Consider the following 24,543-nt stretch of genomic DNA (forward strand, 5'->3'; position numbering starts at 1 on the left):
TGCTCAGGAGGATACCTAAATCAGTTGGTTTTTGGAGTTGGTCTTTACCTCCCTGGGGCATTAAGATCTAATACTGATGTCCCAATGGCTCTCTCAGACATATGTACCTGATCTTTAGATGGATGGGTCACACTTCTATGGAAGAGTTGTTTCTCAGGGACTTAATCCCCTTTTTCTGCTGTCTTCCTCACTCTCTTTTCCCAAGCATCTACTCTTCTCCACAAAAAGCCCAGGACCTAGCTCTCAAGTTAGAGGTTCAGTTTCTTTCTGAGATTTGCCCTCCACATGACACTGAGAATGGGAATACATTGGGAGAAGTTGGCTAAAAATGTTTCCTATAATGTCCCTTGCAGGTATAATCAAAGACACTTTATTAAGGAGACCAGAGCTGGTCCTGAGAGTTGAGGATCCCTGAGCAACTACCACAGACTTCTGTCACTCTTCTAAGATCTCCATAATACTCAGAGGATGTCAAGTCTAGACCTCTTAGAGGCTCACACACTAGTATATTCCTCAGGAACACTAGTACTTTCCTCAGGAAAGTATTCTCTGGGAGCAACTGATATTAGTAAACCCAGGAATGGTCCCAGGGGCGGCTGATCTGGCATCCTTCTACAATATTCCAAAACACTAAGTTGTTAATTATTCATGCCCAATGCAGTTGGGTCTGTCTTTCTCTACAACATCACCCCTATGGCTTCACAGTATGAGAGAACATCCGCTGCCCTCACATAATGCTTCAATACTCCCGAAACTCTCTAGATATACTAGATATTCTGTCATAATTACTTCACATTCAATAAACCCTGGGGTTATAATGATCCATTAGAAAATACTGGAGAGGGGATCCCTGGGTGGCGCAGCGGTATGGCGCCTGCCTTTGGCCCAGGGCGCGATCCTGGGGACCCGGGATCGAATCCCACGTCAGGCTCCCGGTGCATGGAGCCTGCTTCTCCCTCTGCCTGTGTCTCTGCCTCTCTCTCTCTCTCTGTGACTATCATAAATAAAAAAAAAAAAAAAAAAAAAAACTGGAGAAAAAAAATTCAAAGGCACTTTTATCTATTTTTAAATTTTTTTCCCACTTTCATCTATCAAACGAGGTTGTAACATTACAACGTCAGACAAGGAGATCAGAGGCAAGTCCAGGGGCACCTGATGTTCTTCCACAAACAATATTTTGGAAGATTAAAAAAAAAAAACCAAAAACTGTAGTCTTTTGAAAGGATATAAAAATGTTGACAGAAGGCGTCCTGTGCCCAAGCATGCCTAGGAATGCCATCAGCTGTTGCTGGCAGTCTATTTTTATTGGGATTTGTGAAGACAGCAGATGCATTCCCAGAGCTCTCTCACTGGTACAATGGATCTCATCACCACCCATTTCCCAGAGTTGGGATGCAAACAGTTGGAGCTGTTGAATCACTGATTCAGAAACAAGTCATCCAAAGGACAGTCTTCACACCCCAGATCATAATATTGTACTTAGAGCCATCCACACTGGATACCCTCTTTATAGGGGACTCAGAAAAATGATATTACTCAATGAGGAAAACAAATAAGGAAAAAAAATAGATCTACAGTGTTATTCACATACCCCTGGGGAAATAAGCCAGAAGACAGCAGATTAAAAAGCAGTTTATTGTACAATTCATCAATTTCCTTGGCTCAGATGCCCTGACTCTGTCCCACTGAAAACTCACCTCTCTTCTGAGCCTGTTGCTTTGGTTTTCCTGACACACTGAATCCTGCTTCAGTAGTACCCTGGGACAAAAGCCTTTATCATCTCAGATGAAAAGAGCACAACTCTAATTGATGTCCCCTCAGTTGTATCACTACAAAACAAAAGTTGTTCTCCAGGGACCCCATTTGATAAAGACAGAGACACAGCAGGTGATCACCCTGTCCCTTTGCACCCAAGCAGAAGAACTGAGGATCTGCTGACTGGAGCAGAGAGGACCAGGGCCTCTTCATAAGGGTGCAGGAGAGGATGAGAGATGTCTGAACAGCCCATCAGCCCCTCTACTCTCCAGACTTTTTCTGACTCAGCCTTCACTCTGAAAAACGTGAAGGAGGATTATACTCCATTCCCTCTGCTGTATAGTCTCTAATTGCAGAAGCCTACAGGGAGCTAAATGAGCCCTCTTTATCAAATGAATTTCCTGTCTTCAATACTCCTTCAAAACTTAATCAAAGGCAATTTCTCTTTATAGATACTGGCCCTTCTGTGCAAATATGCTTTGGAACATACCCATTTACTTTCAAGCAAACCTATGAGTCATTTTTTGAAAATCATATTTTTAGGTAAGAAATAAATGTAGTTATAAGAAAAGTGTTGACATTTTATTTACATATAATCCACATATGACTACAAAAACTTTGGTTGATAACAATTTTCAAAACAAAACGTTAGTGATAGCTCTTCTTTATAGGAGGTGTGGGAAGATAGAGACACCTGGGTGGCTCTGTTGGTTGGGTGTCTGCCTTCTGCTCAGGTCATGGTCCCAGAGTCCTGGGATCAAGCCCCACATTGGGCTTTTTGCTCAGTGGGGAATCTGCTTCTTCCTCTGCTCTCTCCCTACCACTTGTGTTCTCTCTCTCTCTCTCTCTCTCTCAAATAAACAAACAAATAAATAAATAAATAAACTTTTAAAAAAAAGTGTGTGTGGGGGGATAGTATCTTAGCACTTAATGAATAGCTACTATGAGTCAGAGTCAATGCTGGGTATACTATAGAATTTAATTTAAACACGTTTCAGGGGATCCCTGGGTGGCGCAGTGGTTTCGCACCTGCCTTTGGCCCAGGGCGGATCCTGGAGTCCAGGGATCGAGTCCCGCGTCGGGCTCCCGGCATGGAGCCTGCTTCTCCCTCTGCCTGTGTCTCTGCCTCTCTCTCTCTCACACTCTCTCTCTCTCTCTGTCTATCATAAATAAATAAAAATAAATCTTAAAAAAAATAAATAAAATAAACGCATTTCACCCACCATTAGGTGATTCTGTGAATTTTCTTTTCTCTTATTTCTTTTTTCTCCCCTCTCTTGGACATTAATATAGTTCTTATGTTCTACATTCTACATACAGAAAAAGTAGGGATAGGGGGTATAATATGGGCAGAAGAGTTTCACAGAGGCAATGGTGGCTTACAATTCACAGGCTAAGCACAGAAAAATACCTACTATGTTCATTTCTATAATTCCAAACACATACCCATCTCTCATACATAGAAAACATAAACATTTCCCAGATACTTGCTGCACTCAGCATATGATTCACATAAATCTGGGACCTTATTTACCTGTTGGAAACAACCCTTGACTGGAGCATTTTAAATCTCATCTCCGCTGTTTGTTAGCAGTGTGGCTTTAGGCAAATCCCTTAACCTCTTTGAGCTGGGTTTTTTCATTATTAAAATGCAGGTTTATATCACCTGCCTCATAAAGAGTTTGAGAGATCAAGTTGTATAAAGCAGGTGAAATATTTTTAACCATTATCACAACTCCATTAAGGCAAATGAAATTTGTACTTTACAGAGGAGAAAACAGGTTAAAGAAACTAAGTGATTCACCCACTGCCACGCAGGAAGTAATCAGAGAAGTCAGCAGTTAATCCCACCTGATTCCAAACACTCAGAGGTACTTTCCCCCCTCCATGGCACAGATAAATTCCATTTCCCCTACTGCCCTCTCTTTTGGGCAGCCAGACATGGAAAGGCTTTCCTGTAAACACTCTTTATCCCCACTTATCTCATGGCTTCTCTATTCACAGCCACATGGAAGTAACCAGGTCGGCCAAATGTGGTAGGTACTTGGTTTCCTGGCAATAAAAATGTCATCAAAGCATCTGTGAGTCAGAAGAGGAGACAGGATTTGGAAAGCACATGACAGCATGTGGCATGCCACTGGACTAAAAGTCTGATGGGAAAGACCGAAGTGTATGGGGCTGGTAAGAGACCAGGTAGGTCTATGTTTTGAAATTTCATTCTTCCTGTCATTACTAACCCCAAATAATGAGGCCTCTTTGTGTATGCAGATTGTATTTTCACCCTTGGAGTTTAAGTTCCAGTAGGTTTGTCACAGAGGGGCCTGGTGCTGTGGGTGATGCTTAATAGAGAACCCAGAGGGCTGACTCCCAACCACCAGGGCCATTAAGGGGCCAGGGCTAGACGAGAGACAGTGACTTTCAGGAAAATGATATGAAGCTGTCCATCATTTTTTTTTTTTTAAATATCAGGTAAAATCCTTTCTACCAGCAGGACTCCAGAGCCTCTTTTCCCATCATCATGAACTTCCAACTGAAGGTGGAGGCTGAGTGAAGGGGGCAAGCCACCGAGAACGGGAGGGGAAGCCCTAAAGCTGAGAGGCCTGGGTATTTCCGTACAATCAGGTTTTATTTCCAGTTTTCTTAGTTCTGTCCATAAACATCCTGTATGGTGTGCTTGTCTATCTGACATGATGATAATTAAGCAGCAACGCTAATTGATTTTATGATTGGATCACACAGGGTGAGGCTTTTCCATGAATTTGTATTCATCAATTCCAGAAAATGATGGTATTGACTATCCCATGAAAACTCACTATTAGCCTAATATTTTTTTCTAGTACTTTGAGTTCACCTTGGAAACTCAGATTTAGTCTGTATCCTATATCCCAAGAAAATAAGAAACAGACCCTTTGTCCCAAGGAAAAGCTTCACTGGGAATACAAAAGTGGGGACATGTTCTGCAATGTGTGTTTCCATTGCACTTGTCTCTCATTCCCCACATCCATCCAAGCAGCAAGATGTTGCTGGGACTGGGATCCTGCAAATATACCTCTCCTCTGCCATCCGGGTCCCTGATGCACCAGCAGGGGGTGCTAGAGGGAGCCAGCAAAGCAGGAGGCGGGAGAAGGCACTTGCCACCACCTGTGTCCTGGTCCAGTCAGCCTCATGGCACCTGAGGTTTGTCCAGTTCCCGCTTTCCCTCATGCTCCCAGAACAGCCTCGTCACACCTGAGAGAAGCCAGCACGAGCAGAACAGTGCCTTCCCTCAGGGGCCTCAGTTCTCACTCCGTGGACCTCCTTGAGCCTCCAGCAAAAGGAAGAACCCCATCTTCTTTCTTTTGCTCTCCCAACCTTAGGGATGGCAGCTGCTTCCTGTGCCCCCCCATTGTGTTCCTGCTCACCTATTCTGTCCTCCAATACCTGTCATATTGACTTCTTACATTAAATTTGCTAAAATAACTTAGGCACTTTCTCCTTTACTGACTCATACGGCATATTTGAGAGACAACTTTTATAACCGTGGTTAAGGGAGCAAACTCTATAATCAGCCACACTCTGAATGGGAATCCCAGTCCATTTATACTTGATAACTTTGGAAAATTTAATTTTCCTCTCTAGGTCTTATTTTTTCTCAATCATTCATTTATTCAATTAACATTTATTAAGCACCTACTAAGTTCCAGGGAGTAGAAATACAATATGCTAGGCAGTAGGAATACAATGTTATGCAAAGCAGTTAAATTCCCTGACCTTTTAAAACCTTCTGTCATGTGAATCAAATGAGATAACACAGGCAAGGTACATGTTATCCATACCAAGCTGGAAGAGCAAACCAAAGACAAAAGGGTTTGGGGAAAAAAAAAAAAAGGTGTTTCAACAGCTAAGTCTCTTCAGAAGATGAAATGGGTGTCTTTTCCTCAACAAGGTTGAAGGTCTCTCTTAACATAACCCTAGGGATTCACTGTATGCCCTGTCCATTTCACCTGTTCAGAGCAGAGAAGCAATCACCTTGCTGTAACAATCTCCAGAGGAAAATGGGACAAATAGCCCCAGAGAGGGAACACTATAAGGTGGAATTTTTTTTAGAAATTCTAAGGAGACAGGTACCTATGATAAAAGGAAAGAGCAATGCGAGAGCTAGGATTGGGGCCCAGAGTGACTGGGACCATAGGATACAAATGGAAAAAGATAGCAGAGAGCTGCTTTTCCACCTGTAGTCACCATAAGAGTCTTCTTACCATGAAGTGTATATTGTACGTATATGTGTATATGTATGAACCAGAACTTAATTTCTGCTTCCTGCAGAAGGACTATACACACCAATAGAGGCCATGGAGGTGATAACATGGAAAAGGAAGATTCCTGAATTCCACTTAAGTCTGAATCTAAAAGCCTCAGGCTGTAGGCAAGGAAAGAAAGGAAGAAATCCAATCTCCACATTTTGACACAATCTGTCCTTAGTCTTCTGCTGTCTAGATAGTGGGTGTATTGTGGCAAGGATGGCCAATGTCCTTATTAGCAAATAATTATTTCTGCAAAACTACTACTGTGTAGCTAAATTCCTGAAAGCTGTATCTATAACATACAGATATCCTATAAATGCAAACTAATCTCCTCAGTCTCAATTTTTTGTTCATTTTGATATCACTACGACCATGAAAAGTCATACTAAAGGAAACCAACCATGGGAAACTATTACTAGAAGGTCTATTTCACATCCTTGCTCTAGGGCCTCATTATAACTAATTTACTGTCACTGAAGGAATTTAGAGGTCCCGGAGACATGGAAAGCCTGGAGAGAGTTTCACTCCTAAATAAATGCCAACATTTAAACCATCAAGACAGCTTCAAATTCTAGGACTATTGAAATGGACAATATATACTGCTGGGATGATTTATTATGTTTGTGTTTATAGTCTGAATGGGAAGATAATTCAATTCTACCTGAGGAGTCATTCTGTGGCCAAACCCCAAGGGAGGTACTTTGGATAAGAGGTGATATTTCTTAGCTTTTCCATTTCAAACAAATTACTATTTCTGTATTGAAGACGTCACCCAGGCAATTCCCTTCATGACTTGTAGCACTCTTGAGCAATTAAAAAAATTTTATAAGGTGAAAGAAGTAGCTGACAAGTGCCAAATCCAAAATGAACCACGGAACACCCAAGAACCCCCAGAGATCACAGTTGCCTCTGACTTAAGGTGAAATCAACACTTCTGCTCAAGAAAACGTAAATGAGCAGTGAGCATGCATCCCAGCAAGCACATTATCACCCAGCAGAGTCAACCTGATAAATACAGACTTCCTCTCCAAACAAGCCTCCTCACAGGGAATGTGAACAAAAGGGTCCCTTCTGAGGAGATAGAGAAATATCACTCAGCTAAATGTCTTCACTGTGGCACACAGCAGCCTTCCCTCCCCTCCCTCTTACCCCTTTACCACACATTCAGTTCAATTAGAGGGTAAGTAGACGAACCCATTTGCAACACATCTTGGATTTGGCAGAGGATATGCTTAGAGCAGACAAGGGCAGAGAGGCCCTGGCCTATGAGCTCAGCCCCCAGAATTCCTGGGCTTACATACCATCCAGGCCATTGTGATGACTGTAGTTCCTTTTCCCCAAAATGCTCAGAGATGTGTGATTCGGGGTGGTTAGCATCCGCTTGGTAGTGGGGGTTTGCAGGCTTGGTGTAGATCGAATTACATTAGGTTTCTTCGAAGGATGGATCTCTGGCAGGGGGAGAAAAGGTTTCTCAACTCAGGACATGGTAATAAAAATCTCTGTGTGCACTTACATCGCCTAATAGGCACACATCTTCTTAATGAGGTGAGAGTCCGTTCCTTATGAGCCAGTCTGTTTTCCCAAGGACTTGCATAATGAATCAGCTTCAAGTGCTGTTACCATGGCTTTACTTATCAAAAGTGAGCTTGCTTCTCCCTCTGCTAGCTGGAGCTCTGAGCTTCATGTTGGGAGTACAAGCAACAACAACAAAACAACAACAAAAACACCACTTCCACTTCAGAAGATCACTTAAGCACAGATATACTAAAGGAATTAGGCAACTAACTCTTCAAAGTTTTAGAAATTTAAAGGTTATCTGGAGAAATGGCCTCAGAGAAAGCTAACTCTGTGCTCTATCAAACCAGAAACGCAGCATGCAGCATGTCTAGGGTGTGAGAGATTTCTGGAAAATAGGATTCCTTCTCTGGCTCTACAAGGAGAGTACAGGACCAAGGTTAATTACTACTAGTCCAGAATATCTTGATATAGATGAAACATGCCACCAAACTCCAAATTCTAGACTCAAGATGTAGTAGAAGAAAAGCTTTGATGGAGGGTATATCACAAAACTGTGATGTGCATGTGGGATATGTGTGTTTACATGAAGTATGTTGTTGTCAGTCATATAGCCCAGAATTACTTGTACTTTTTTGGATAAAGCAGACAGAAATTACAGTCTGTAGGAATTGGACTTAAGGATCTCAGTCTGTTACTCTTACTGGGCAATGCCTTTTCCAAAATTAAACCTACTCTCTGATTCTAAGCCAGAACTCTCTCTTCTCAGGGGAGGGCCAGGCAATCAGCCTTATTTCTCGAAATTTAAGAAAGGCTGTTAGGATTGTTAGAATTACTATATCTTGGTCTGGTCAAAATTCTACGCTTATCAAAATTTAGGAATGGATCAAGTGCTAACCAACATATAGTGCTGATTTTTTTTTTCCAACACGGCACTGAAACTTTGTTAACCCCATTTTTCATTACAGCCTCCACACTATTCATCCAAACCAGACCACCCACCTTTGGACTCACTAAAGCCTTTGTGCATCAAATTCTTTTGGCCTCATAAAGAGAAAAATATTCTTTTTTCCTGTTTTTCTATTTAAATACTACTTATTGTTCAAGGTTGAGATCAAACACTGCTTTCTCCACGTAGCTGCCCTAAATCTCATCAGAAATAACTATTCCTTCTTCCAAGTGTCCAATGAATATTCCCTGTAATTCACAGGAGCTAATCCTTTGCTTAATTGTCCTTACCTGTGTGCTTTCCCCAATAGAATAAAACTTTTGAGGGCAAAGTCTTATTCATCTTGATGTTCCCCCAAATCACTCAGCATAGTGTCTTATACATAGTAAACACTCAGAAATATGTGAGGTAGAGGTGTGGTTCAGCTAGTAAGTAAAGCATAACTTTGGGCCTCCCAGGTAGGTACAGAGACCAATTTGCCCACAGGAGGAACACAAAATTACCCACAGAAAGACTGGCTAATATGCAAGGTTATATTCTATTTCTTATGATCAGAGACTTGTCCATGCATGGAGGGAAAGGGCTTCTAGGATTAGGCTCTGCAATGGAATAGATAGCAACATTCAAGGACTTGGTCACCATGACCTAGGTCCTGCCTATGATGATGAGGTGATATTCTCGGGACTACTGAAACAACTCTTCAGGCTCTGAGAAATAAAACAAGAAATAAAGTGACCAAGTAAAATCAAAGAGGGAGCTATGAGCTTCTGACTTTTGGATGCTCTGATGAGGAGTAGATAATATACCAATTCAAGGCTACACTTTGACTTTTAAGTGTTTCTAGAGTCTGAACACTTCATAACTGTACATCTTTCTGACAGAGCAATAAGGTTCAATGCAACTTTGAGTACACCTTTCACTCTGAGAAAATGAAAATGCAAGGATATTAGAAGCACTAAAAACATGCCATTATAGCTTCTAGGGATATTAGGAACCATTTTAGAAATAATTATTTTGTAAATTATCTTAAAACTTTGCAAAACAGAACAAAACAAAAAGGGTTATTACCTATTGATTTTTAAAAATACTATTTCTTAATTGTGATATTTCAACACAAATATGGAGCCAACATCTTTGACTAGTTCTAAGTTAAATAACATGGTAAAAATCAGAAAGCAATACAAATGCTTCCCTTTCAAAGTAACTTTAATTGGTACATCAAACCTATAAATATTTTTTTAAAGGTAGGTTAGAGCCAGTTTGATCTCATTAAAAAAAATAAGCCAAGTGGAAGGATCTAAATTGAAACATTAAGAATATTCATCCTCTAATAATTTAGTGATTCTTTCCTCTTTTTGCTTAGTCTCTATTTATATCCACAAATGCTATATTTTTAATGATTTTTTTCAGAAAAAGTAAACATATCCATAACCCTGTATAAATGTTGTGTATATGTAATATGTTATTTGTAATAACATGTAATATGTTACATGTTACATTTAATACATGTAATTACATGTAACATGTAATATGTTACATTTGTAACATGTAATATGTTATTTGTAATAACAAATAAAAGCTTTTGAAAAAAAACCCAAAAGCTTCTGAAACAAAATAAATTGACTATACATGTGAAAGTATCCAATTTCAGCTACTTGAAAGGCTTGGATTTAGTTTAGGTATGACAATTTAGAATAGCCAAATACTTATAAGGTACAGAAATTGTTTTTTGAAATTTTCCTTCTGTAAGAAAATACCCACCTAAATACCCAATGATACATGCCAAAGGTTTCCTAGTGCTTTTGCTTTTCAGTGGACTTCCAGATAGTTCGGCATGTCTGTCTGCATCTGAGGAGAGAAGGAAACATGGAGACAACCAATGAGGCTGATTTCTCTACCTATTCTATACACACTGCAGAAAAAAAGGTGCCAGTGGAAGACAGTGCAAAATATCCACCAGATTCCTGCATAATTTCCTGTAGGGTTGGAGGAAACTGTTTCTAGCTCTGGTTCCAAATTACTGAATGAAAGATGTACCTGGAGAACACTCACTTAAAGCCTCATCTGAGTGCTGCTAACACACGTCTTACACGTATGTGCTTTCTTTCTGTGTGAGCCCATCTGAAAAAGTGGAAATATGCTTCCTTTCTAGGCATGGCATTATTTCCTCAAAGTAGAAAAAATGTCCATGCAGGATGAGGTGAAAACAGTCCTAATTTAAGATTAATCTGGCATAGAACACAAAAATGACAAAGCTGACAAAGGCAACACACTTGGCCACCCCTGACCTAGAGGAAGTAAGTCTCCACTGAGAAGTCTTAATCTATCTTGATTAAACTCAATTCCATTAGATGAGAGCCTCACAGGGCTAAAAATGGGTCATTGGTTTTATTGCTAGTTTTCCATCTTTCATACCCTACTATGATGTCAGCAGTGCTGAGCTTTAAGAGGTTGCCTGTACAGACAGGGTGCCTCATCTGTTAGAACAGGAAGATACTGTGGGAATGGTTATTAGTGTTCATTTATCAAGCTCACCTCATACCCTACTCTATAAGACACTTTGGACAGAGAAAAATAAAGCATACAACACACACTCTCTCTGCATTTTAATTAGTTGCCATTAGGATGGGTGAATAGATGTGGAACAAGGCTGCTTTCACACTGAGAAGCTAAGTTACAAAAACAGAGTTTGAGGGGACCACACACAAAAAGTTGTATTGAACTGTTTTTTAAATTTGCATAAAATTTAACAGAGTAGTTGTAACATATTATTTTGCTACGTGTATGCCTTTTTTCCCACCTTCCAATACTTGACAAAAATGTCCTAAAGGTTTTCTATGGCTGAGACCATATTTCTAGGCACACACAGGAAATTTCCTTTGACATCCACAGGACTTCTCTGCATTATCAGTGTCAAAATGTACAATTCACTGTGGAACTGCAAATCATTTAAAATTAAAAATTAACTTTTTCATAAGCTCTTGCCCTCTCATTCACCAAGCAAACTATTTTACTATTAAACAGAAAGAGGTGGGGAAATAGCATTTTAAAAATCTAAAATAAACAAAGCACATACTGCAGAGAGCCTCCGATAATAGGAATTTGAATATGTATCCCAAGCACTGGCTAGTTATTAGACAACCATGGACGATTATAAATGATCTGATTTCTTTTCCTCCTTACTCAGCTGATTTCCTTTGGGGGAAAAATGTATTGATATATGAAGTTTTTCACCTGCTGTTCAATAGCAATGAAGATAAAGGACTAAGTATACCAAGCATATTTTGGAGGAGTAATCTAAAGAAACATTAAAAAGCAACACAAACCTTGCAGAGATCAAATCACTGTGAGTGAATACTAGAGACTTCCGTCCTCATATTACTAGTTCACCTAAAATTCAAGTTCTACTTGGGATGAGGATAAGAAAAAATTTTATCCTATTAGTGAAAGAAATCTTGAATGAATCAGCTCATCCATACCAGAACATTTCCTCAATGTTCTGGACAATGGCAACCATTGTATTACTAGTAATAAGATTAACTTCACACTTTATTCCAGTTGATAAGGCCCAAAGGAAACTATCATTGTGGACTCTCATAGGACTATTGCCTGTACAAGAATCAACAAAACGAACAGCCTATCAAAGGGGCCACCAACACAATACCTAAAGATGTTTCATCTTAAAACTACACTAAACCGCTTTTGAATTTTCATCAAATCAGTAGCATTAATTATGTGATGTTCCAGGTACAATTTAAAGAGCACCTGAGTGGGAGATAAAAGCTCTTTATGAGCATCGTTAATCCACATTACACTTTAAAGTAGCTGGTAGCAAGAATTATTAGTCTCCGCTATGAGGAAATTAGGACAGAAAGTGCTAAGCCTACTAGTCACTGTTTCATATGAATATTACATCTATTCAATGACATACACTGGATACACATAGGAAAAATACCTTCTGCCCTGGGGGAATGATCATAGACATAGGATTATCAGGTCCACACTTGAGTTGGTTAAACAGAATCTTGGTCTGCACTCAAGAACAAGCCAGTGGTGCCTCTTGTCAGTTAGTCCTGGTTCTTAAAATATTCACCTGACTCTATTTAAACAGAGATAATTCACTAGTATGCATTAGATGTGCACAGATAAGGCAAGCAACCTGAGAGATGCCACAGAACCCATAAGGAATCAAAATCTGCCCAGAAAGAGGGAGAACGTGTGCATCTCACCCAAGTCAGCTGACTGCACACAGGCACACTTCTTGGCTTCCTAGAGTACAACTCCTTGAGGTAAACCTGGAAAAACACTGTTTCTTTTATTGCAACTCACAGCCATTTTCCTAAAATGTTTTGGAAATATGTGTATGTGGGAATAAAACAGAAAAACTGCAAAAAGTACACACTGAATTAAAATTCACAAAAACATTCACACGGGCTTCCAAGATTGCTGTCAAAATAGAACCATCCGTACAATTTTCTTATAGGAATTGCAAAGACATTTCTAAAGAAGACCCAAAACCCAGGTGCCGTAAAAAAAAAAAAAAAAAAAAAAAAAAAAAAAAATCATAGGAGCGCTTGAGTGGCTCAGTCGGTTAAGCATCCGACTCTTAGTTTCAGCTCAGGTCATGATCTCAGGGTTCTGGGATCCAGCCCTGTGTTGGGTTCCATGCTCAGCAGGGGGTCTGCTTGAGATTCTCTCTCCCTCTCTCTAAAATAAACAAATCTTTCAAAAAACTGACAAATTCAACTATGTTTTAAAAAAAATCTGCTTGACAAATACATCATAAAGTCAAAGGCAAAATAGGGGAAATATTCGCACCATGTATCACACAGATCAAAAGCTAATTTCCTTAAAATATTAAAAGTTCTCAGAAGTAAGACTTCTAGAGAAGCAGGCATTCTCTGGACGTTGTGGACGGGAGCACAAATTGAGGTTTTCATTTTCTTTTTTTTTAATTGTGGTTTTCTAAAGGTAATAGGTAATGACTATTAAATTTCCAAACGCATGTTCCTTGACTCAGATGCTTTACTTTTAGTGGTCTGTCCTGTGACCTACCCACACATTTCACACATTGTAAGAAAGGCTATCTGTACAAGGATATTTGTTGCAATATTACTTATAATAGGAAAGATTGGAAATAACCAAAAAAATCTGTTTAATCTGTACAAAACAGATTATTATACAGCTGATAAGAAAGGTAGCTCTTAATGTACTAGTATGGAGGGCAGCCCTGGTGGCGCAGCGGTTTGGCACCACCTGCAGCCTGGGGTGTGATCCTGGAGACCCGGGATCGAGTCCCGCATCGGGCTCCCTGCGTGGAGCCTGCTTCTTCCTCTCCCTGTGTCTCTGCCTCTCTCTCTATGAATAAATAAAATCTTTAAAAAAAAATGTACTAGTATGGAATGGCCTCCAAAATGTTAAGAAAGCAAGTGGCAGACCAATGTGGACATTAACATCTGAATTAAAACGAAAAAAAAAAAAATACACCCACCTAGACTGGTATACACACACAGAATATCTCTGGATACTTTAGACTCAATGACAATGGTTACCTCTGAAGATGATACAAATGGGAATGGCAATAAGATTTGTAACCACTTTTGTATCTTTAGAAAAATTTAAAGTATCCTTTCAAAAATGAATTAAAAAATATCCAAAATACCGAAACAAACCAAAACTGTTCTCACCTAATATTACAACTTAAAATTTCATACAACTTTATACAATTATTATAGTTAACTTTTGCTGAGAAATCTCTAGAAAAACTATTTTAAGGCTTCTGAATGCAGGCCCTTGGGATACTTGCAAAGCTGAATTAGCATCTTCAAACAGAAAAAAGTGGCTCCAGGTGCCTCTTGGGGAACTTCATTCTAGGGAATGGTGGTCATTCAAATCTGATGTTATCAACTGAGAAACCACCGAGTCACCCATGCAAGCTACAAAGGTGGCAGGTCAGTCACTTGAATCCACTTCTCCAAGTACTTTAGCTTCATCTATGAAATGCTGCTAATATACCACTTCTACTTCACCTCAGTTTCTGAGGATTCTGAATCTCAAATAGTAACCCTTTGCTCATGAGGTGTTGGGTAATCTTACAGGTGTTTGATAAAAGTCATCAGGTAGCTCAGTGGTCATGTCTGATGGCAATAACAAAGGAAGAACAGCATTATCACATCGTGGCTTTTTTACTTGAGGGCAGAGGTGTCAAGAAAAAGAGACATGCTGTCTGAAACTTGACAACCCATGCTGTTGGTCTGCAAACTTTGTCAAGGACACAATACCTTTCTTTCTGCAATGTTTTGGTTATTGGTTTATCAATCCATGTTTTTAATATGCACTACCTACGTGATAGAACTGGCTCGGCATTGTACTAATGTTAGTAATTTTTGTTGTGTATTTATATATTTACATATAAAGGCCTATTATTAAAGCAAGTAGACATTTGGGGAACTTTGGTTTTAAAAAATCACCATATATATATATCTTAAATACATATATTTAAATACATATTTTTAAAACACATTGGTCATATTATATACTTAAGTTTTTAAAATTATTTTTTAAAATAGGAAATTTATTCTCATAACTCAAAATCTTAAGTTTAAAACCAGGTGGAAGGGGATCCCTGGGTGGCTCAGCGGTTCAGCGCCTGCCTTTGGCCCAGGGCGCGATCCTGGAGTCCCAGGATCGAGTCCCGCGTCGGGCTCCCAGCATGGAGTCTGCTTCTCCCTCTACCTGTGTCTCTGCCTCTCTGTCTTTCATGAATGGATAAATAAAATCTTAAAAAAAAAAAAAAAAAAAAAAACAGGTGGAAGTCTCCTTCCCATCCCTTTGCTTTAGCCTTCCAGTTTCCCTTCCCATAGACATTATTAGTTCTTATATTTTCTCTGTAATACTTTATGGATATACAAAGATTCCCCCTTTTCACTCTACTGTTTCAATACCATTTTCTTAATGAAAATAAAATAAAGGCCAGAGAGTGCTGTTGTAACAAACCCCAAAATATGTCCTCTGAAAGGATTGACTTCTAAGCCAAGCCCTCATAGTCACCATTATGCTCTGCACCATCTGAGACTTTTATCTCCTTAGTTCTTCCCCTTGCTCTCAGGCAGTCTGTCACCCCATGAGCTCTGGTTAGCACACTGGTTGTGATGGTGCTGCCAAGGCCAGAAGTCATGGAAGGCGTCAGTTTCTAGAGTGCTTAGAACTCCCAAGTTCACAGGGAAAACTATTTACCTTTCTGAATATTATGAAGAATTATTCTAAAATGCATCAATTAAAGCTCTTGATCCATCAGTTTCTTTGGAATTACAGACTTTCATCTGATCTGAAATTACATTCATACTGCATCATAGGGATAAACTTTTTTGAGGGATGGGGGTCACCACTGCCCTTGAGAAACCAAGGAAAGCTTACAAAAAAAAATACACCTATACATTCCCACTGGACCACAGACATGGTTGCCTACAGACATCAAGTTATTAACAACTCATCTTCTCCATAACAAGCCAAGATCAAGGGATCTGATGAAGAGATTGTAACAAAGTACATATAAGAAGATGATGTAAGAATCAATTAGATGCTAGAAGAGTTCATTAGTTGCTTATCTGGAAAAAAAAAAAAAACAAAACAGACAAACCAGTAGATGGCTGCTGAAACTTTGTAAATTTTTTTTTTAAGATTTTATTTATTTATTCATGAGAGACACACAGAGAGAGGCAGAGACATAGGCAGAGGGAGAAGCAGGCTCCATGCAGGGAGCCTGACATGGGACTCAATTCCGGTCTCTAGGATCATGCCCTGGGCTGAAGGTGGTGCTAAACCGCTGAGCCACCCGGGCTGCCCTGAAACTTTGTTTTGAAACTGTAATTTTAAATTTTGAGGTAAAATTATTTTGGGAATTTGATTCTAGGGACGCCTGGGTGGCTCAGTGGTAGAGCGTTTGCCTTTGGCCCAGGGCGTGATCCTGGAGTCCTGGGATCAAGTCCTACATTGGGCTCCCTGCATGGAGCTTGCTTCTCTCTCTGCCTGTCTCTCTCATGAATATATATATAAAATCTTAAAAAAAAAAAGAAATTGATTCTATTATGTAACTTGATCAAAGAAGCGAAATGCAAAGTAAAATATGCTTCTTGAATCTTACAACAAATGAGTCTTTTTATTATTATCATAGCTATATGTTTATAGAAATAAAACACATGTAATTTAACTTTGACCTCCCCTGCTTATATTTAGCAGCATGACCCTTCAGTTGAGGAATAATGCATAAAATGGTAACATAAAAATATACTTCATTGAAGAATAATAAAAATAAAGGCAATTTGCATATTAACTGAGAAACTAACAGAAGAGCTATGGGAAACAGAAGCTTCCTCAGCTGCCAATTTAGTTGGTGATGATTTCTTTTCCATTCATAGGAACAAAGATGATATTGGATCCTGGCCAATTTCAATAGAAGAATTTCTTTCATTCTCTTTCTCATGTGTTTTATTATCCTGTTTAGTTAAGAAACTATATAAATGTATTTTAAATTGGCTAAGCAGTTTAGATGAATGCAAATATTTTCCAGTTCCTTAAAATGGTTAAGAAAATGATAAGAGCATAAATCCATGAACTCAGAAGCGTTAGCATGAAATAATCAGTATCAGCCTAAGTTCCAAATACACACGCATCTAATGGAGTCCCTCCTCCGTGAGACTCAGAAAGTACTGCCATTTTGCACTCTCTCTCTACAAAGCACTTTTCTTCTCCTTATAAAGCTTTTACCTGTAAGTTGTAAAGCCTTTCAAGCCGTTTTGCTGAAATTATCTTTAGGAACAAAAAGTTTTCAATCATCACTCCTTATAGAGATACCCTTCTTAAATCAAAATGGAACATCTCATAATGCAAAATTTCTTTTCTCACACACAAAAAAAAGCATCTACTAAATGTCTGTAAGATTTCCTCTCTGTTAAGCCAGACAGCAAGTTTTCTCCTTTAGGGGAGAAAGTTGCATGGCTCTAACATGGCAGTCAGGGATGTGACTAAACGTAGCAAGACTAGAATCAGAGCTGGCACACAAAGTATGGACACATTTTAGGGATACATGGTAATAACAGAACAACCCACAATTCACTGATACATATGACCTTTGTTCTAACAACAACAAAAAAATGAAACATAAGCCAAGACTGAACATGTTGAAAATGAAAGTAATAATTATGTATATGTTATGCGGTAATATATGTATGATAATGAAATGGAAACCAAATTGGACAAATAGAAAGAATGCTCAACCATAAATTTGGTCATTAGCCTGTAAGAACTAAATATGTATTTTCAGAAAATTCACCCAAACACACTAAAATCCATTTATAATTTGCTCCATTTTCCAGTTACTGTAGTGTTTGTTATGAAGCACTGTGAATTTCCATAATATTGTAGAATTATAAAAGGTTCATGGGAAAATGAGAGGTTTACAAAGACATGCAATTTCTAATTAGTGTAAATTGGCAAATTTTATTCAAACCTAATGAAGGCACGTAAGAGCAGACTGAATGTCTCATCTATGGGGCTTCATTGTGACACCATCCTTAGGGGTTACATCTCGGCACGACCTTACAGGTGAAAGTGCCTTCCCGTAAGGGTTCTTGGGCAGTCCCATTACAAGACCTCTCTGAATAAGGGCACCTCCCACCAATTCTCTGCTGAGTACTATGCTCTCTGCAGAGGGGCTGCAGAGGTTCCAGTGTTTCCTTTTCAGGTTGGCATGATACAAATGGCAGCAGACAAAAACAATGTTAAAAAAAAATAAACCAAATAAAAGGCTGTACACAAGAACTTATGTTTATTGCAAACAAAAACAAAACAAAACAAAAAAAAACAAAACAAAAAAGAGAGGGAAGGAGAGAAAATGGTCAGAAGCACAACACATAAGGTTAAGAATTTAAAAGCATCTTACATTCTGCCCTAATGGCAGCATAATTAATAGGAACAAACGGCCGTCTTGCTGCCTGCCGCAGCCGGAGGGTATTTTTGCAGACCTGACGAGCAAATTTTGTGAAATATGTAGTGTGGAGGAAGAAAGCTTGGCGGGTCTTCACTGCAGACTTTGGGCTCCCAGTGTTTCGGACTGGCATCCCCTGCATGGCCTGGCGAGACATGTGACTCCTAACACGGGGGTCCTGCAAAATCAGATACCAACAGACATGTAAAGAAAAGAATGCTATTTGTATCAGGCTCAAAGAGAAGGCAATTTTTAAGTTTTCCACTGAAGCATCTAGAAGTTAATACCCTACTCCCAAAGAAGAAATTAGAAGTATGCACTTTCGGAAAGAGGGTAGGGGAGTAGAGAAGGTAACTGTGTAGGGGTAGGAGGATGTGTGATCCTATATTTTTGTTTTTCAAAGTTTTTATTTTACTTCCAGGTAGTTACCATACAGTGTTATACTAGTTTCAGGTATACAATATAGTAACTCAATACTTCCATCCATCACCACCCTGTGCTCATCACCAGTGCACTCCTTCCTATGCTTTGGTTTTTAAATGGACATTGACCTTAAGAATCCAAAATCACATTTTAAAAAAATGCCAAGGGGGTTAATGAAATTATCTTATTTTTTAATAGTGTAGGAGTCCTGAGATCCTGTTAGCCCTTAAAAAGAAGAAGTCTCCCTCTGGTCGACACAGGTGCTTATATCTGCAATCTGAGAATTTTACCAAAATCCTATTTCAACTGTTTATCTCAAGATTGAGTCCATATCACCTTCTTGTTCCTCCTATGATAGCTCAGGGACAGAAAAATGTTCAGTTTATGTTTATTACTTTATGTAGTAAGGCATATTTTTACAGTATTTAAAGGTTGCAAACTGTTTCCCAAAAAGCAATTAAATCATTTAATTTGTAAGCTCTCTACTTATGTTAACACTTCTCACACATATTGTTCTTTTGTCTGAGCAATCACACAAGAACAATATTTTGAATACCTGAAAAAATTTGATTTGTCCCTGCCCTCTCTCCACATCCACCTTAAATATTATGGTGCTATGTTTAGTTATAAAAAAACAGCTTTGTTTGCTTTTATTTTTTGCTTTTAAGTTATCCTGTACTGTACTTCTTTTTTTTTTTTTTTTTTTTTCTGTACTGTACTTCTGTTTCCAAGGAGTGACCAAGCCATTAAAATGACATTTCTCAACATCAAAGACTATTGCTCATATACCTCTGTAGTTGGGCTAGGAGATAACTTCTCTTCTTCCGACTGGGTGGGCATTTTCAGGCCTCCATATTTTTTCCAGTAGAGCCAACAGGTTGCACACAATCTACACTGCATATTAGGTGGGCCCCAAGAATACCACTGATGAGACTGTGTAGCTAAAGACAGAGGAAAAATATGAAAAGACAAAGTGTTATATAATTTGTAACATCAATACATATACCATCAAATATTTTAAAGATATTCCAAAGTAATCTTTAGTTTACAATGTTATTTTTCTTTCTGCAGTTCACCAAACATAAAAGTCTAATATACATGTATTTTCAAGATTCAGGATTCATTAAACCATTTCTCTCTCTCTCTCTCATAGTGAATGAGAGAGCAAGCAAGAGAGCGAACCTGTGGCTCCTGTTAAGAGAAGCTATTAGATGAAGTATCTTATATAATATGCTGTGCTATTACTGAGGGAGTTTTGTTCATTAAAAATACCCCCTATTGTGTACATTTCTGTAAATAAGTTATCAGAAAGCTTTTTTTTTTAATTTTATTTATTTATTCATGAGAGAGAGAGAAAGAGAGAGAGGCAGAGACACAGGCAGAGGGAGAAGCAGGCCCCATGCAGGAAGTCCGATGCCGGACCCAATCCCGGGACTCCAGGATAATGCCCTGGGCTGAAGGCAGCGCCAAACCACTGAGCCACCCGGGCTGCCCCAGAAAGGTATTATTATTATTATTATATTACTGTTTAAAGTCCAAGTCTAAGTTTCTAAATTGATGGTCCAGAAACTACCCCAGAGTTTAAGGTGCTCAGAGAGGCCCCACTGATTAAGGTAGGAATCTGTCAGAAATAGATAAATGAACAAAGTATAATCATTTTAGTATTTCTCCCTTTAAAAATAGAATCCCTTTCAAGACTATTTAAGTCCAGATCAAGGGAGCATATGCAGCCAAGATCACAAAAGGCTTAAAACCTAATAACTTGGCTGATTTACCACTTAACACTGCAAGCCTTCATCAGTTTTGCTGCAGTTTGAATTGCTCCCATATTGCATTTAAAGTTTTCCTACAATGGATCTGAAGTTTAAGATAGGAAACGATGGCATGAAACATTAAGTTAATGAGGTATGTATAAATTATTATAATCTGTATATTTCCCTTGGAATACTCTTCCCCCTGATTTATAAGTTAACTTCGTCAGGTCAAAGTGTTCAAAGAGCACATCAAGGTGTCAACTAACACTTCACAAGTCAATGTCAAAAAGAGAAAACATACGGGCCATTATAATCAAACTGCATCTTAGTTTGAGAATAATACTGTGCACCCATCGTGTATTATTTTTGGTAGACTCCTTGCTAACAGCAGCCCCCAAAACTTTCCTCTTATAATTTAGATTTTTTTTTAAGTTTTTATTTATTTATGATAGTCACACAGAGAGAGAGAGAGAGAGAGAGGCAGAGACACGGGCAGAGAAGCAGGCTCCATGCACCGGGAGCCCGATGTGGGATTCGATCCCAGGTCTCCAGGATCACGCCCTGGGCCAAAGGCAGGCGCTAAACCACTGCACCACCCAGGGATCCCCTCCTCTTATAATTTAAAACAGTAAGTCAAATAAGTTGATTTTTTTTAAACACAAATTTTAAGAATCTTAAGTATTAGGCATGGACCTAGTTTGGATTCTGACTATAAAATTTCACTCATGGGATGCCTAGGTGGCTCAGCAGTTGAGCATCTGCCTTTGGCCTGGGGCATGATCCTGGAATCCGGGATCGAGTTCCACATTGAGCTTCCTGCATGGAGCCTGCTTCTCCCTCTGCCTGTGTCTCTGCCTCAATCTCTGTGTCTCTCATGCATAAATAAAATCTTTGAAAAAAAATAATAAAATTTCACTCATATTTAAGTATACATTTTTACTCAAGTTAGTCATGACATGTCATTTTAATATTTGTCAACAAACATCATTCCCCTTACAAAATTAACTCAAATGCAATTAAAAAGTGACAGGGGTGCCTGGGTGGCTCAGTTGAGTGTCTGAGTCTTGATTTCAGCTCAGGTCATGATCTCAGACTGAGCCCTGCATCAGGCTAAGGAGGCTGCTTGAGATTCTCTCTCCCCATCTCCCTCTGCCCTGCTGCCCTGTGTGCTCTCTCTGAAATAAATATATAAAATCTTTTTTAAAAAGTGACAAAAAAGAAAACACCAACTTCTATCTCTCTATAAAGATAAATCTTTTTTTTTTTTAAAGATTTTATTTATTGATTTGAAGAGAAAGAGCATAAGCCGGGGAGCAGGAGGTAGAGGGATAGGGGGAAGCAGAAGCAGACTCCCCACTGAGCAGGGAGCTGATGTGGGCTCGATCCTAGGACCCTGGAATCATGCCCTAAGCCAAAGGCAGACGCCACCCAGGCACCCCTAATGATAAATCTTACATCATGTTATAATAAGAGATACATTTTATAATATTATTTGAGTCTAAAATAAGTATTATAAAATAAAAATCACTTATTTGTCATACACATAAAAATGACAATTATATAAAGGGATATGTGAGACTACATATGTGTTAACGGGGTATGTCAAAAATAAGATAAAGCCACCACTTGTCTGTAGGATTAATTTTATTTTCACTTAAATACAAATAAACTTCAGTGTCTAAGAGTTTCCAATTCAAAGACATTCATGGGGATCCCTGGGTGGCTCAGCAGTTTAGCGCCTGCCTCCGGCTCAGGGTGTGATCCTCGAGTGCTGGGATTGAGTCCCACATCACACTCTCTGCATGGAGCCTGCTTCTCCTTCTGCCTGTGTCTCTGTTTCTGCCTCTCTCTCTGTCTCTCTCTCTGTGTCTCTCATGGAAAAATAAAATCTTTAAATTAAAAAAAAAAAAAGACATTCATAATGCAATATATAAAAAATTATGACCAAAAGAATCTAATTTTCCATAAATTATTTTCCTTTATGCTTCCATGGTGCAGAAAAATGGTTAGAAACATACCATTTCTATGAAGTCAGCAATTTGTCTGGATCATACTTTCCTTAGTTTCAGGTAAGATAATTATATGATCTGTTTGTTTTGTTTTGTTTTCTTAGAGAAAGAACATAAGTAGGGAGGGGGCCGAGGGAGAGAGAACCTTAAGCAGAGTCCACACCCAACATGGGGTTCCATCTCACAACCCCATCATCATGACCTGAGCCGAAATCAAGTCAGACACCTAACCTACTGAGCCACCCAGTCACCGCTATGTGACCTGGTTTTATTTTTATTTATTTATTTTTTAATTTTTATTTATTTATGATAGTCACAGAGAGAGAGAGAGAGAGGCAGAGACACAGGAAGAGGGAGGAGCAGGCTCCACGCACCCCGAGCCCGACGTGGGATTCGATCCCGGGTCTCCAGGATCGCGCCCTGGGCCAAAGGCAGGCGCTAAACCGTTGCACCACCCAGGGATCCCCCTGTGACCTGGTTTTAAAAGTCTTTTCTAGGGGTGTCTGGCTTCAGTTAGTAGAGCATGCAGCTCTTGATCTTGGGGGTATGAGTTCAACCCCCATGCTGGATATAGAGATTAACTTAAAAAAATAAAACTTTTTAAAAGTCTTTTCTAATGCTGAAGCTTGTTGTGTATATGAAGCAGAGGCTGTCATGTCCCTCATCCCCATGCCCTTAGGGCAGTAAGCTACATCTATCCCTCCAAAGAGCTGTTGAGAGACAAAAATTGGGCACCAAGTAGACTTTCAGTAAAAATCAGTTTCCTTCTTTTCCCCACCCCAGGCCACTTTGATTGTAAGGAAACATAGATAATAATGTCATTGATGTCTATGAACAGATTATGCCATTGTTTGAGATTTTAAATAAGTATAAAAATATAAAAAGTAAGGGGTGAAAAAAAAAAAGTAAGGGGTGCCTGGCTGGCTCAGTTGGTACAGTGTGAGACTCTTCATCTAGGGGTTGTGAGTTTGAGTGTAGGGATTTCTTAAGAAATAAAATCTTAAAAAAAAAAAAAAAGTGGGGAAAGAAAAGCTAAAGAGAGACAATAAAAGAGCAAGAATTTTTTTTTTTTTTTTTTTTAAATGTATGGGGCACTTGGGTGGTTCAGTTGGTTAAATGACTCTTGATTTTGGTTCAGGTCCTGATCTCAGGTGGTGAAATCAAGTCCTGCATAGGGCTCTGTATTGGGCGTAGAGCCTGCTTAAGATGCTCCATCCCCCATCTCTGCTTGCATGTGCATGCATGCTCTCTCAAATAAATAAAATCCTTTAAAAAAAAATATCAATTACATCATCTCACCAAACCAATTTATTTATTTATTTTTTTTTATTATTTTTAAAAAAAAATTTTTTTTTTTAATTTTTATTTATTTATGATAGTCACACAGAGAGAGAGAGAGGCAGAGATACAGGCAGAGGGAGAAGCAGGCTCCATGCACCAGGAGCCTGACGTGGGATTCGATCCCGGGTCTCCAGGATCGCGCCCTGGGCCAAAGGCAGGCGCCAAACCGCTGCGCCACCCAGGGATCCCTCACCAAACCAATTTAACATCCAAGTCAAATACAATGTAATGCTGCCCATGTCTGATAGGTTTTTGACATGGACAGATACTGATAAAGATACTTGCTGAAAGCAAAGGCAAACACAAACATGGTAGAACAAGTTCTCCCAAACTGGTGCACTTTGATGGAAGCTGGTCTGAGGATCATAAATGGCACTTCATCCACAATAGGTCTTTCTGACAGAAGTTTTTGGAGCCTTTTTCTTTTTCTTTCTTTTCTTTCTTTTTTTTTTTTTTACTGGAGCCTTTTTCAAAGAAGCGAAGCAGAGAAAATCCAAGACTAAAATGCAGTGTCCAAGTCGAAGGGAAG

The 24,543-nt window shown here is 39.1% G+C and overlaps 1 protein-coding gene across 24 annotated transcripts in view; it reads right to left on the bottom strand.

The window, feature by feature from the left end:
• The window catches only part of MTA3 (metastasis associated 1 family member 3), a 220,688-nt gene that overhangs the window by 10,001 nt on the left and 186,144 nt on the right, over positions 1–24,543 (bottom strand). For 21 of the 24 annotated variants that reach the window (XR_012003145.1, XR_012003151.1, XR_012003144.1 and 18 more), the window contains 4 exons: positions 19,700–19,851; positions 18,443–18,665; positions 10,264–10,350; positions 7,340–7,486 (listed from right to left, as the gene is read on the bottom strand). Coding sequence is in view for 14 of the 24 variants with exons in the window: in XM_072767199.1 (XP_072623300.1) it covers positions 7,340–7,486; positions 10,264–10,350; positions 18,443–18,665; positions 19,700–19,851 (609 nt within the window). In the remaining 10 variants the exon portion in view is untranslated. Of the gene's footprint in view, positions 1–2,789; positions 2,916–7,339; positions 7,487–10,263; positions 10,351–18,442; positions 18,666–19,699; positions 19,852–24,543 lie in introns of those variants that run through there. The other 3 variants (XM_072767202.1, XM_072767205.1, XM_072767200.1) reach the window with 2 other exon arrangements.

Source organism: Vulpes vulpes, chromosome 8, assembly GCF_048418805.1.
Source record: "Vulpes vulpes isolate BD-2025 chromosome 8, VulVul3, whole genome shotgun sequence".
Taxonomy (NCBI): Eukaryota; Metazoa; Chordata; class Mammalia; order Carnivora; family Canidae; genus Vulpes; species Vulpes vulpes.